Source organism: Vigna unguiculata, chromosome 8, assembly GCF_037176805.1.
Source record: "Vigna unguiculata cultivar grain cowpea cultivar isolate G323 ecotype 2 chromosome 8, ASM3717680v1, whole genome shotgun sequence".
Lineage (NCBI taxonomy): Eukaryota > Viridiplantae > Streptophyta > Magnoliopsida > Fabales > Fabaceae > Vigna > Vigna unguiculata.
Window position 1 is genome coordinate 21,453,182 of NC_140799.1, and position 14,169 is coordinate 21,467,350.

Genomic DNA, 14,169 nt, shown 5'->3' on the forward strand with positions numbered 1-14,169 from the left:
ATATAATATATGTTTCTCATTAAATCATTTATATTAACAACTTTAGTTTGATTTAATGTTATATTTTATTTATATGTAATACATTCATATTAGGTAATTTATATACGCTTAACTAAAATTATGTTGTTTCTTATGAAAAAAATTAAATATTAATATCAATACTTATAAGATTAAGACTTCTATCACTGAACTATTTTATCTAAACAAAATTAATTTAATTATTACCTATTATTTATCTTTATTCATGAATACTCAAAACAGCTACATGAAAATATCTCTATTAAAACAATCTCATAACTCATTCTTTTTCTTTATTCCTTATTTTTTTCTTGTGATTTCAACATAGAATAGTTTTCATACGTTTATCTCTATTAAGAAATATCATTTTTAAGGAAATATCAGAAAACACAATTCCAATAATTGTGAAATTCTTTATTTAGATATATGTAAATTAAAGTATTTAATTTCTTAGTCATAAAACTTTTTCTTTTCACTTAAATCTTGAATATTATATACAGTTATATAGTAGAATATATTGTAAATAAAAAACAAACAACAACACATGTGATTCAGAGTAAACACGAATGTTTAGTGTTTCCCCTTTCTCAAAGGCTCAACAAGTAATCACACGTGACAGATGTGGACCATTTCACGCATTTCGTGGTACTCAGTTTTGACATCATGTGCCGTCCAATTTTATTGTTTTACTGCTTTATCTTTATTAAAAAAACTAATGTTGGAATCAAATCTTTTTCTTTCTGCTATTTTACTGTTTTCCGAATTAAAAAATACTCAAATTAACAGAGTTTAAAGTTGTTTTGGTATGTCTTTCACTGTTTTTCTTTCCTTAATTAAAAAAAATCATGTGAAGATTGTTTGTATATATATTGTCACTAAATTAATAACATACTGTGTATGTAAGTTTCTTTTTACCTAAGATTTTTTTATCAGTTAATAATACAAAAAACTTTAGCTTGATTGAAGACTATTTTTACTGAAATTACTTTTAAATTATATAGAATAGGCTGTAAAAATTAAAATTATTTACATTAACGAGTAAAACATATATAATAAATAATAGGTATATTAACCGTTTAAAAAGTTTTTTAATTCAATAACAAATCATCGTGACAAGTTTATTGACTTTAATATAATTTCAAAATATATATTATCAATAAGATGCAAAAGACCGTTTTATACCGGAAGTCAATGGAATTTAAATATAATTTTAATAAATTTTATATATGTATAATTGGACAAAACTGTATCAAATTCAATAAAGTATTACATAGAAAAATTTAAATCAGTTTTCCGATCACAAATTATAGTGCGTAATAAATTATTTAATTTGTATTAAAAAACCATATTATAATATTTTAGTAAGAATACATAGGATTAACTTAGTTTTTATTGTTATTTGGAGTTGCCACATGCTTGGGAACTTTCTATATATACCCATCAAACAGCTTCTCTTGTCCCCTTTTCTCTCTCTCTACTCTTTCGTTTCCTTTTAATTTTCCGGCGAAATGGAGACCAAGTTGGGCGGCGGCGGCGGCGGCGGCGTTATGGCGGCTACCTTCGACGAATTCAAATGGATCTCCTTTATGTTCGATCACGACATAAACGACGACGTCAAACCCTGCAAGCTCGACCCCTTCACCGGCGCTTCTGGTCACCTCAACGACGCTTTCGAAAATCTGGTTAGTGCTCTCTTATCACTCTTTCTCAAACGCAACACTCACAAACTCACTCTTCTTCTCTCACCTTCTATTCTATTCTATTCTAACCTTTTCTACGCTCCGCGTTATCTTTTTCGCTAAGCACTTCTTTGCATCGTTTAGTTTATAAGACTAACATAGCTTCTATAAGTAATAAAAACAAAATATTTTTTCTTTTTTTTGCTGGTGGAAAATTTTTCGCTTCTATAAATTAAAGTAGAACAATAATTATTGGACAAAACCTACTATATTTATAGGTGATAAGAAATTTTTATTTTAATATTTTGGCCTTTAACATATCTTGACTTTTAGTTTAACTTTTTTTTTCGTGTTGATTATTGAGATGTAATTAACGAATAATAGTTATATTATTCATACGAAGTATCAACTAATTTTAAGTGAAACGGAAAACTTAAATTAATTTTGGTAGAATCAATTATTTATCTAGATATTAATCGCATGAGAAGATTTAAATCCAGTTAAATTAACATTTTGGTAATTAAATATGAAGCTTTTACGCATCGCCAATATATATATATAAAATTTGCATCTAACTTTGCTTTGTTCAAATAATTGAAAAACACAATGTTTAATTTTTGTGGGAAGAGAGATGTGTTGGAAGAATGAAATCTATTAGTTTGTGTACAAAAAACATATCAAGGAGAAAAGATTATTTATAGACACCAGTTGAAGTAAAAGCAAATAGAAAAAGTGAAGGCCACGTCAGCATGAATTTTTTTTGTGAAGAAAACATGCTGCTTCTTTATTAGTAGCTTTTCTCCATAATCAGAACTCGTGGGAAGGCATACTTCAGTTCAGGGTTTGGTTGGGTCTACATTTCTCTTTCTTTTTCTATTTTTGACCCTTTATGACAAAATTCATCCAATAAACTATCCACTTTATAGAAGTGCTATATCTTTATTTGTCTCAAGTCATTATAGTTATATTTTTTATTTTAAATATTTTACACACTTATTAATAATGAGACATAATTATATAGGAGATCACCGTTAGGAATTAAAAGTTCAAATTAATTTTGACATGGATGAAAAACATGGATTATATATTGTTTTTCTAATTTATGTATTATATTTTTAAAAGGCAAGGTATTGGACAAATATTAGAAATAAAAGTAGTAAAATTATTGTTTTCTTTTTTTCAGAATTGAATAAGTTGGCACGAAAACTACGATGATTTAACTTCCACGAAATCAAATTCTGATGGTGATTAAAAGGAGTCAAATTTAAAAGTTTGCATAAAAATATTTAATGTTATTGATATATTTTACTTTAACACTCTTTAATTATTATTACCTAGAAAGTAATTACAGGAATCATAATTAAAAAAACTTGTTATCGGTATATATTTCATTTGGCGAACATAGTACCCATTAATGGTCATATTAACAATTATTTCATTACTTTAAAGTGCAGACATCGCGAATGATCTAAGGATGTCAATAAAAATAAATTCATAATGGATAAATAATTAGATATTTTAAATGAATCTATGCAAGAATCATTATGAAAGTTTTAATTATTCAGTTGTTACTTATTTATAAATATGTGGTATTTATGTACATAGATGCATGTTACTTATTGTTAGCAACTCTGTTTTAAATATTTTTATTTAAAATTACTTATAAACTAAGTTTTTTATATACTTATTATATTGTAACTCTTAATTTTTATATTTTTTAAATATTTTTTTATTCATATATTTAATATGAAACTTAGGTGAAAATCTAGTTAACTAGAATGTTACGTCAAAGATAACACGGTGGTGATTAGAAGGAAGCCGTCTAAGCTGAAATGTTTACTACATGATTAGGTCTTTAAAATTCTGACTTTTTTTTTTCTAATTCATTAAACTTTTTTCTCAAACTACGATAAAAAAAATAAAATAAAAAATAAATATATAAATTGCTGAGTAGCATCTCCAAGTCGAAACTCTTCACCTCATGAACGTCGTGTCCTAACCATCAGGTTCTTCGACATCCGCCTCTCCTCGCCGGCGACCAAGTTCCCATCGGCTGCGGAAAGCGGCAAGACGCTCGTCACGACGGCGGGGATATGATGGTCGCTGTTAACGGCGTGGAGTGGACTGGGCAAAACACATGGTATCATAATTTATACTTTCATTTCCAAACTATTATTAATATTATATTGAATAAATGTTTATTTTACAATTAAAACTAATAATATATATATATATATATATATATATATATATATATATATATATAACTTTACCCTAAATAGAAAACAGCACGCTAGTAAAAAAAATATTATTAGTAAATATGCGTTAATATATACTGTAAATCATTAGAGTTTAACGATTCAATCATTATCCTGCCATTAAATTAATATTTTACTTCGAATATGGTAAGATAACGTTAGAATCAATTAGGTATATTCTTTATATTTGACGGTTTGGTATTTATTTCATAACTTTCTTTCAACCTTCCAATCAAGACAGAATAGTTTTATAAAGGTTTAATTAGTTAGATGATATCTATTTTTGTTTTGATGTGTCAGTTTGGTACCTGGTTTAAAGATCTGTCAATTGAGTCTCAACTTTTGAAAAGTTGTCTTAATAAGGTCTCTTTCAGAAAAAAAAATTATTAACTCGTTAACAGTATTGATATTTAAAATCACTTAAAAATTAAGTGTTGATACTTATATTAAAATTCCGTAGTAAACGTCTTGAATAAAATTAACGGTGTTAATAATTTGTCTGAAAATGATTTAATTGAGACACTCTTTCAAAAATTAAGACTCGATTGACACCTTTCTTAAGGTGGGTATCAAACTGACACATCTCAACGAAAATGAATATCATCTTACTTATTAAACCTTTTATAAAGTATTTCACTCTTAATTCATTCATATAAAACTGTTTTGGATATATCAGAATAATTCCTCTAATTAAATCTAAAGAAGAGCGCATTGAAGTTTTCTTCTTTTTTTTTTTCCTATAAACGATGTAAATACGCCGATTTTGAATTCATTAAAATAATATTTTTATTACAATTACGCATTAGAGATATTATTTATTGTACACTTCAATGTTTCTATCACAATTATATTTTAAGTTTATAATAAATAATTTTAATTACAATATAGTGTTATTTTAAAAATTACTAAACTTTATTTGAGAGGTATATAGAGGTAAATTTAAAGAGAAAAATCACATAAAAGAAAATACTAGAATAGAATGTGATATTAAAAAAGTAAAATAGGGTACTAAAACAAGTTAGATGTAGGTTGTACCAAAGAATCTCTGCTTTGGCCACTATAAAAATGGGTGGTTTGAAAAGGGTTTTTGGGTAGTGGAGGTGAAGAGTTTTGTTTCTTCTAATCTTTGATGTGTTTTGGTTTGTACCTTTTGCAGGATGCAGTAACTGCATTTTCAAGCTGCGGTGGAGTAACAGATGGAACACTCCTCCATTCCCAAAACCTCACTCCCATCCAATCCACCATCTCTGCAACTATTGATTCTCAGTCATCCATTTGCGGTACCGTTAATTAATTAAGCTATGTGTTTATATATGTATATGTATATTTATAGTTGAAGATTTTCGATTGAAATAATTATTTGGGATGCATGATGCAGTTGGGAGCCCAGTGTCTGCTAACAAACCAAATGGAAGAGATAACGAAGTGAAAGGGGCCACCACAACAAGTGGTTCCTCACGTGACCCATCAGATGAAGACGATGAAGCAGGTCTCTGTGAACAAAGCACAAACGCTGTTGACACCAAGCGTCTTAGAAGGTTCATATAACTTCCATACACATTTTTTTTTTGGACATGCGTTAACACAACATTTCTCTTCACTGTGATTTGACCCTACCCTTTATTATTATTTACTTTTTTTTTCTAAAAATATAAAAACTATTTTTTGGTAAACTATTTTAATCTTATAAGAATTGTTAAATGATCGATGTCAATGAACCGGAATAAAACAAATTTATAATACGCTTTAACTTTACAATTGTAATATGAATTGCACAGGAAGGATTCTAATAGAGAGTCTGCAAGGAGATCCAGAAGAAGAAAACAAGCCCATTTGGCTGACCTGGAGTGGCAAGTAATTTATCAAACGACACTCTTCTCACTTTTTCTGCTTTTTCTAGTTTTACTTTTTTTTTTATCACATAATTCATATTTGTTCACTCCCATTCTTCTTCCTTTTTTCTATCTCTTTTTTATTACTCTACAGAGAAATGCTAAACAATTGTGTTACCTTATTGTCAGGTTGAACGGCTGAGGCAGGAAAATTCACACCTATTCAAGCAGCTAAGGGATGCAAGCCAACAATTCCGTGATGCTGATACCAATAATCGAGTGCTAAAATCAGATGTCGAAGCTTTAAGAGCTAAGGTACAACAAATCTCATTTATTTTAAAATATTATATTTTACACTCCTTAAATTTTAAAAAGTAGGATCAGCAAATGTTTTTACGCTAACTCCGTGATGCAAAATATATTTTTATAATAGAATTAAAATACATTTTGAAACAAGCTTTTTGAAATAAGATTTTCGAAACAAATTTTCTGGATGTCTATCTAATCAATATAAAATTTGAAGTTGAATTATTTAAACAAAATTACACATAATACACAAATTCACACAGGCACATATATACATACATATGTTAACTCAACTTCTTTGTTGATTTAGGTAAAGTTAGCTGAGGACATGGTGAGAAGGGGTACAATTCCCCCATTCAACAACCAGATTCTTCCAAACCTGAGTGAATTGAGCACTCCTTCACCTCTGAACAGCAATATGAATAATCTGCGTCGCATGGCACATGTCTCACCAACCATCACTGTGCATGGGAACGATGGTGCTTCATATGGTGCTGGAATCACACATAACTCACCTCTTGAGCTTGGAAACTTGGACATACCTTGCACAGATTTCAATAGTGATAATGCTGTCAGCTCTATCACTACCATGTGGCCTTAAGCAACAACACTTTCTATCCACCACACATTGTAGTGCTGCCAGTTAGATTCACCTTATGTTTGTCTTGGTTTATTATTAGGTTAATTTGTAGGTTAAACTGCGGAGTTACATTCTACAAAAGACTCTTTACATGTAAGAAACCATGTAGACTACTTAGCATGTTGTGTGTTAAATGATTTCTTCATTTTGTTTCTTTTGCTTATTGTTAATTACGTCTAGTTAACACAAATAAAGTAGTTGTTACAACTCATTCGTCAATGTTTTCCGCAATAGGTTTAGTTTAATGCAACTTTATTGTACTATACATGACCCATCGGGATCATACCGAACCGATCGGCACATCCTGAATAATCCGGAATCAAGTCCTAATGCAAAGAATAAAGCCTAAACCCAAATCAATTATAGGACAGCATATGCATATATAAATCGAGATTAGGTGTTTATGAGCCTACAATTAGGCCTTCCCAAAAGGAAAAGTCCATTCAGAAAATTATAAATACAAGGTGTAGGTATGGCATTTAAGAGTTAATTATAGGTTAAAATACTTTTTTAGTCCCAATTTTTGTAAAGTTTTGTCAAATCATTTCTAATTTTGTTTTTGATTTCAAATAGATTTAAATTTTCGTAAATTTGTACAATTTGGTCTTTCTTTCTAAACACCATTTAAATCATTGACATGAATGAACATGATATTAATGAACAATGACTGTCACGTACCAGTCCATGATTTTTTTGAATTATTTTTTATTTTTTTTTAATTTTTTAATTTTTTTAAATATCCACATGTCAACTCAATAGTGTACCAAGTGTTATAATCAATGTTTTTATATTCAATTTAATCTTTATATTTGATATTTTGTTCAATTTAGTCCCAATTGTTTAAAATTGAACAATTTTGTTCCTTTCGAAATTGGGACCAAATTTAATTTTTATATAAAAGTTATAATGATGTGAATTTTAATATATCTAATAAAAATATGAATTTTAATATAAAAATTAAGTTTGGTCTCAATTTGGAGAGGGACAAAATTGGTTAATGTTAAGAAAATTGGGACTAAATTGAACAAAAATAATAAATATAGGGACCAAATTGACAATAAGACATTGAATTTGACACGTGGCACAATGTTGGGTTGACACGTGGACATTTAAAAAAATTTAAAAAAATTAACAAAATTAACAAAAAAAAATTGAAAAAAAAAGCGTGGCAGTTACTGTTTATGCCCATTAATGATTTAAACATGGTTAGCAAACAAAGATCAAATTGAACAAAATTGACGAAAATTAAGACTTATTTGAGCACAAAACAAAATTAAGACTAATTTGACAAAACTTCACAAAAATTGGGACTAAAAAGATATTTTGACCTTAATTATACTACATTTATAGATCCTACCTAACTAACACTACTAGAAAAAAGCATTTTAGCCACCGGCGAAATCGGTGGCTAAATGGGTAAAATGGGTGGCTAACAACCTTAGCCATCAAAATTAAATAGTGACGAAAATCCTAGTCACAAAACAATTAGCCACCGATTTTAAAATGAGTGGCTAAATAGCCACCGATTTTAAAATTAGTGGCTAAATAGCCACCAATATTATAGATGCTAATTGGTCACTATAAATTTTGTTACCTTGAAATATTGGAGACCAATTTAGCAACTGAACTTTCGGTCGCTAATAGATACATTTTGTAATTTAATTAAGATTGTATCGGTGGCTAAATCAGAGGCTAATCTGGTGGCTAATTAAATCATAGGCTAAATCGATGGCTAAATCGGAGGCCATATTGGTGGCTAAATCGGTGGCCACATTGGGTGGCTAAATCGGAGGCTAAATTGATGGTAGAACTAGTGGCTAAATCAACCTACTTATATTCAATTTTTTATCTGCTTATAAATCTTCCATATTTAATTATACTATATAACAATAAACTGCAATATATAATGTAATAAAAAATAGTGTAATACATGATCTAACATAAAACCAAAATGAAATTAGTTCTAAATACATATGCAAGTTTTAAAGTTATCATACATTTAAACCTAACTAATGCTCATGTGGACTACCATCACTAGAATGATCTACTATAACATCTCCATTGTTAGGAGGATCAGAAGGGTCTGAAATAAGTTTCTTCAACTGGATGTGTCTTCTTGTTGCTTATTATCTTGCATTAGTTGTGTGATCTTTTCTTCAAATGTCTTATCCTTAGCTTTCAATTCACCACCTCTACTCCTTGGTGTCATCTATAAGTGAAATTATTGCATATATAACATTTGATAGAGGTATGAAATTAGAACAATCAATTTTCAACAAAAAAATGAGTTAATTATGATAAAAAGACTCAAACTTGATTGTGTTTTCTACAACCAAATGTGTTGGTTATCTTGCCTCTCATCACTTCAATTATTAGAAATCACAGCCATATTGATGTAAATCATTATTAACACGAGATATTCAATCAATTTTAATGCATCAATTACCAAAGAGGTATTTGTGTCATCAAAATCACTATTAATGTCACCCTCACCCTCGCTCTCACTTGAAATGTATTCCCTCTCATATTCTTCATCTATGTTTATTTCATTTAGTAAGTTTATTGTTATTTCTTTGCCCTCACCATCAACATCATCAAGAGAGTCATGAATGAAGTCTGATTCAACATGTAGCACTACTTGAAGTTGTAGAAGCTCATCATCTTAGTATGGAGTCTCATGCTCAATTTTCCTTACTATATTATCAATAATACTACTACGAGCTTTTGTCTTAATTTCTCCTAATCAACCTTGGTGTCCCTCGGGATATTTGGTGTAATAAACTTGTTCTGCTTGTTGTGCAAATATAAATGGATCATATGTTTTATTATATCTCCGTGATTTCTTTACTTGAACAATTCCATACTTATTATCTACTGTGTTTCCTATATTAGGAGTATTATCAAACCATTCACATTGAAAGAGAACTAAATTCATGATTGGCAAGCTAGTAAACTCTAGTTGAATAATATTAGACAATACTCCATAGAAATTTGACTCTAATTGACCATTGTTTCCTCGTACGTAAATTCCATAGTTAGAGGAATTCATGCCTTCACTCTAATGAATAGTGTGGAATTTGTATCCATTGATAACATAGATAGGCCATGTCTCAACTTTTCTCTTTGGACCCTATGCCAAATTAACCAATGATGGATCTTGAGTATCATTCTCTAGATTAAGAGCCTAAATAAAAGAATATACATTATACTATGTGAGTCTTAAAATAAAACTTGTATAAGTAGTAAAATAAAAACATACGTATTGTTTGAACCATGTAGTAAAATGGGATGAAATGTCTTTATCAATTTGAGCATTAGAAGAAGTAGGACTAATCTCTCAGAAGTATTCAACATAAATACTACAAAGAAGGAACCAATTACTCAAACCACACAAACTAACATAACTAACATAGATGTAAAACATCATCTTACTCAAGGTATGGTTGAACCTCTTCACAATTTTGAAGAACATACAATTAGGCAGCATCAAAGTCTCTTTGGTTCATATTATATGTCATGGATTTTCCAATTGCTCTTCTTGGGTAATTGAAAATTGAAATAGGAGGAGTACATGATTAGGATAATAAAATGAGACAAATGTTGATGTTTTCTCCACCAAGTAAGCTTCACAAATAGAGCCCTCCACCCTAGCTTTATTTTTTACTTTCTTTTTTAAGGAGTGTAAGAGCCCAAGAAATAATATAATCGTGCATCATTTAAAATATTAAAGAAATAAACAATAAATTGTGTAAAAGCGATTAGTAATTTTATACCTCTCAAATCCATCAATATTGGACTGGGCCACTAACTTTTGCCTCATAAGGTAGATGAATTGGAAGATGTTCCATGAAATCGAAGAAGCTTGGTGGAAATATTTCTTCCATTACTCTTGTGTGTTCAACATTTAGTGTAGTGGAACTTAATTCTCTAAAGAAAAGGCTCAGTTCAACAAGAACTTTCCAAATTGAGTAGCAACAAATTGTAAAAGTAAATAATTTAATTATTTTATAATTTATATTAAATATTAATTTAAAACTTTTATCATGTTAGTTTAATCTAATTAAATAATTTTACGAAAAAATTATGTGTATGGTTTAGTGACCAAAAATATTCAATGGCTAAATCCCATATTAAATATATTTTATAAAATAATATTTTTATCGGTTGCTAAATCAGTGCCTAAAACATTACGTATTAAATAATATTTTAGCGACAAAAAATATTCGGTGGCTAATTACCATATTAAATATATTATACAAAATAAAATTTATTTTAGTCACTAGATCGGTGGCTAAAACATTACATATTACATAATGTTTAGTGATCGAAAATATTTGGTGGCTAATTACCATATTAAATATATTTTACAAAATAAGATTTATTTTGGATGCTAAATTGGTGGCTAAAACATAATATTTAGAGACTAAAAATATTCGGTAGCTATTTCAGTTGCTATAGTAATGAATATTATTGTACATTTATTCAGTCAATAAATCAATGACTATTTGCGACTATTATGAATCGGTGACTATTTCAGTCACAATTTGCGACTAAATTATTTCGGTGGCTAATATCAATGACTAAGACTACTAGAAATTCTCATATTACATGGGACTTTTCTTGCAAATTTGTTAAAAAAATTTGCAAGAAAAGACTTTTTTCTGCCATTTTTTCTAAGAATCTTAATTGGCAGGTAATTCCTTCATGGGTAATTATTTCCTACAAAATTATAAAATTTGCAAGTATTTCCTACAAAATTTGTTGCGAAAATTGTTTTATACAAAATATTTTGCAAAAACATTGGTAGCAATTTCATGCAATTTTTTTTAACAACAAACTTTGTAAGTATTTCCTACGAAAAAATTTTCAAAAAAAAATTGGCAGGAAATATGTTTTTTTAGTAGTGTAAATTGCATTTTTCTAGTACTGTAAGGACTTACTTCAACGTTGGAATACACTACAAGAATACATAATATTAGAGTTCCATTAAAACTCTCCATAAAGTAAAAAACATACAAATTTGCATCTATTGTGCATGTGTTGTAGACCCATGTGCCAATTTAAGGAAGCTTTTGAATTTTAGCGTGCACAATAACATCGAAAGCAAATTAGAAAATTAGAGACAGTGACACCCACTTATAAAAGGTACTCTTGCTTTTTTCTCCACCTTTATTCTATGACCCAAATAGCGTGGGCACAACCGTACTTGTCAATTTAATAGATTAAATTGTAATTATTTTTATAATATAATTTATTACTAGTAACAATCATGCCCTATAAATATTTATTTTTTAAAATTATTATGATGGATAGAGTCGGTCAAGTGTCTCTTTATTTTTACTTTTAAATAATATATTCAGTAGAGTTGTATTTAGGGATGGCAACGGGGCGGGGCGGGTACGGGTATCATGATCCCATCCCCATCCCCATAATAAAAATTCATCCCCATCCCCATCCCCAAATCCAACGGGTATACAACTTTTGACCCATCCCCATCCCCACCGGGTAATGGGTATTTTCTTATACCCATATCCATACCCATTTTTTTATTGTTCCATATATCAATTAAATATTTTTTATAAAAAAAATTTAAAAATCACACCAACGGAATCATGATACTATCAAAATATTCAATATTAAAATAACATACTCTTTTTGATTTTCATGATGTCAAATATTAAGAAAAATATTATAATAGTATAAATCTCAAATTAAAGTATCAAATAACAACTAAATAAAATTCAAATAATTATATAAAAGCTAAAAAATTACACATTACTAAAATTTTATAATAACCAAAATATTTATTAATTTTACAAATGATCAGTGGTTTCATTTGCATTCGATCCACCTACACATAGAAAAAAAATGAAAAATTAGATATGATATAATAATTGAAATTGAAAATTTTAATTACTAGAATATAATGTACCTTCTTCATCAGATTCATTTTCACTCATGAGAACATCTTTTCCTTTTAATTTTTTAACACCTACAAACACCAAATGTAGAATATTAGATGAGAATTCACAAAAAATACTAACAAAAAATATTAATAAATTTGAGTAACTTACCTAGATGGTTTGAGTTCCATATCCAACTTCTTGTACACATCAAAGCCTCTATAGTAATATGATGAAGTCGACTACGGTGAGAAGTTAATATCTGACCACCAGTACTAAAAGCAGATTCAGAAGCTACAGTTGTTATTGGAATAGCTAAAACATCCCTTGCAATTGCTTGAAGGGTTGGAAACTTTAATCCATTTGTTTTCCACCATGATAGGATATCAAATTCTTGTGTAACCGGCAAATTATCTTCTTCCAAGTAATAATCCAACTCTGTTTTCATAACTGTAGTTCTAGATTTTTTCTTTTTTGCCATAAACTCTAAAAATTCATTCGCATCATTATCAACATCCTTTCCCAACTCCAATGATGTAGCTCTATAAGAAGAAGTTTCATTCTTTTTTGATTGATATTCCAAAACCAAATCATAGCACATTTGACGAATCCTACTAAGTTTCAGATCAAAATCATTACCATACAATTTATAAAAATAATATTCTAACATGTCCATCTTGTACCTTGGATCTAAAACTGAAGCAATTGCCAATATGTTATATAACAAAAAACAAAGAGAATGAGAAATATGTTATATATATATATATATATATATATATATATATATATATATATATATATATATATATATTATATTACTATGTATATATATATTATATGTGTGAATATCTTATGTTTATATATATATATATATAATTATTTTTATATATTATATTATATATTATATTATATTATTATTACTATGTATATATATTATATGTGTGGATATCTTATGTTTATATATATATATATATATATATATATATATATATATATATATATATATATATATATATATATATATTTATAGATATATATTTATTTTAAGTATATATTATATTATATTATATAATAATATAAATATAATAATATATATTATATTATTATGTATATATATTATATGTATATGCGTAGATATTTTATGCTTTTATATATATATATATATATATATATATATATATATATATATATATATATATATATATTTCTTTTAAATTTTTATAAATTTGTAATGTTATAAATTTGTTTATAAAAGATCTCACTAGTTAAATGATTAATTTGTTTTATACGTATATATTATATATATTATATTATATTATTATGTATATATATTATATGTATATTATATTATATTATATTATATTATATTATATTATATTACATGTATATGTGTAAATATATATATATATATATATATATATATATATATATATATATATATATATAAGTATATTTTATTTATATGTATATATACTATATTATATTATATTATATTATATTATATTATATTATATTATATTTTATGTGTAAATA

The 14,169-nt window shown here is 27.6% G+C and overlaps 1 protein-coding gene and 1 pseudogene across 2 annotated transcripts; one reads left to right on the plus strand and one right to left on the minus strand.

The window, feature by feature from the left end:
* The first annotated feature begins 1,470 nt into the window (after positions 1-1,470).
* Positions 1,471-6,887, plus strand: LOC114193328 (basic leucine zipper 9-like). Of its 2 annotated transcripts, XM_028083073.2 has the most exons (7): positions 1,569-1,700; positions 3,704-3,837; positions 5,112-5,235; positions 5,334-5,493; positions 5,734-5,809; positions 5,977-6,102; positions 6,404-6,887. In XM_028083073.2, exons 2-7 carry the CDS (start codon positions 3,835-3,837, stop codon positions 6,692-6,694), a joined length of 780 nt encoding a protein of 259 aa, XP_027938874.1. In that variant the 5' UTR covers positions 1,569-1,700; positions 3,704-3,834; the 3' UTR covers positions 6,695-6,887. The 2 variants fall into 2 exon arrangements, with proteins under 2 accessions (XP_027938873.1, XP_027938874.1); XM_028083072.2 differs by lacking the exon at positions 3,704-3,837 and having other exon boundaries at positions 1,471-1,700.
* Positions 6,888-9,098: 2,211 nt separating this feature from the next.
* LOC146884227 (uncharacterized) lies at positions 9,099-10,251 on the minus strand (annotated as a pseudogene).
* Positions 10,252-14,169: the final 3,918 nt, after the last annotated feature.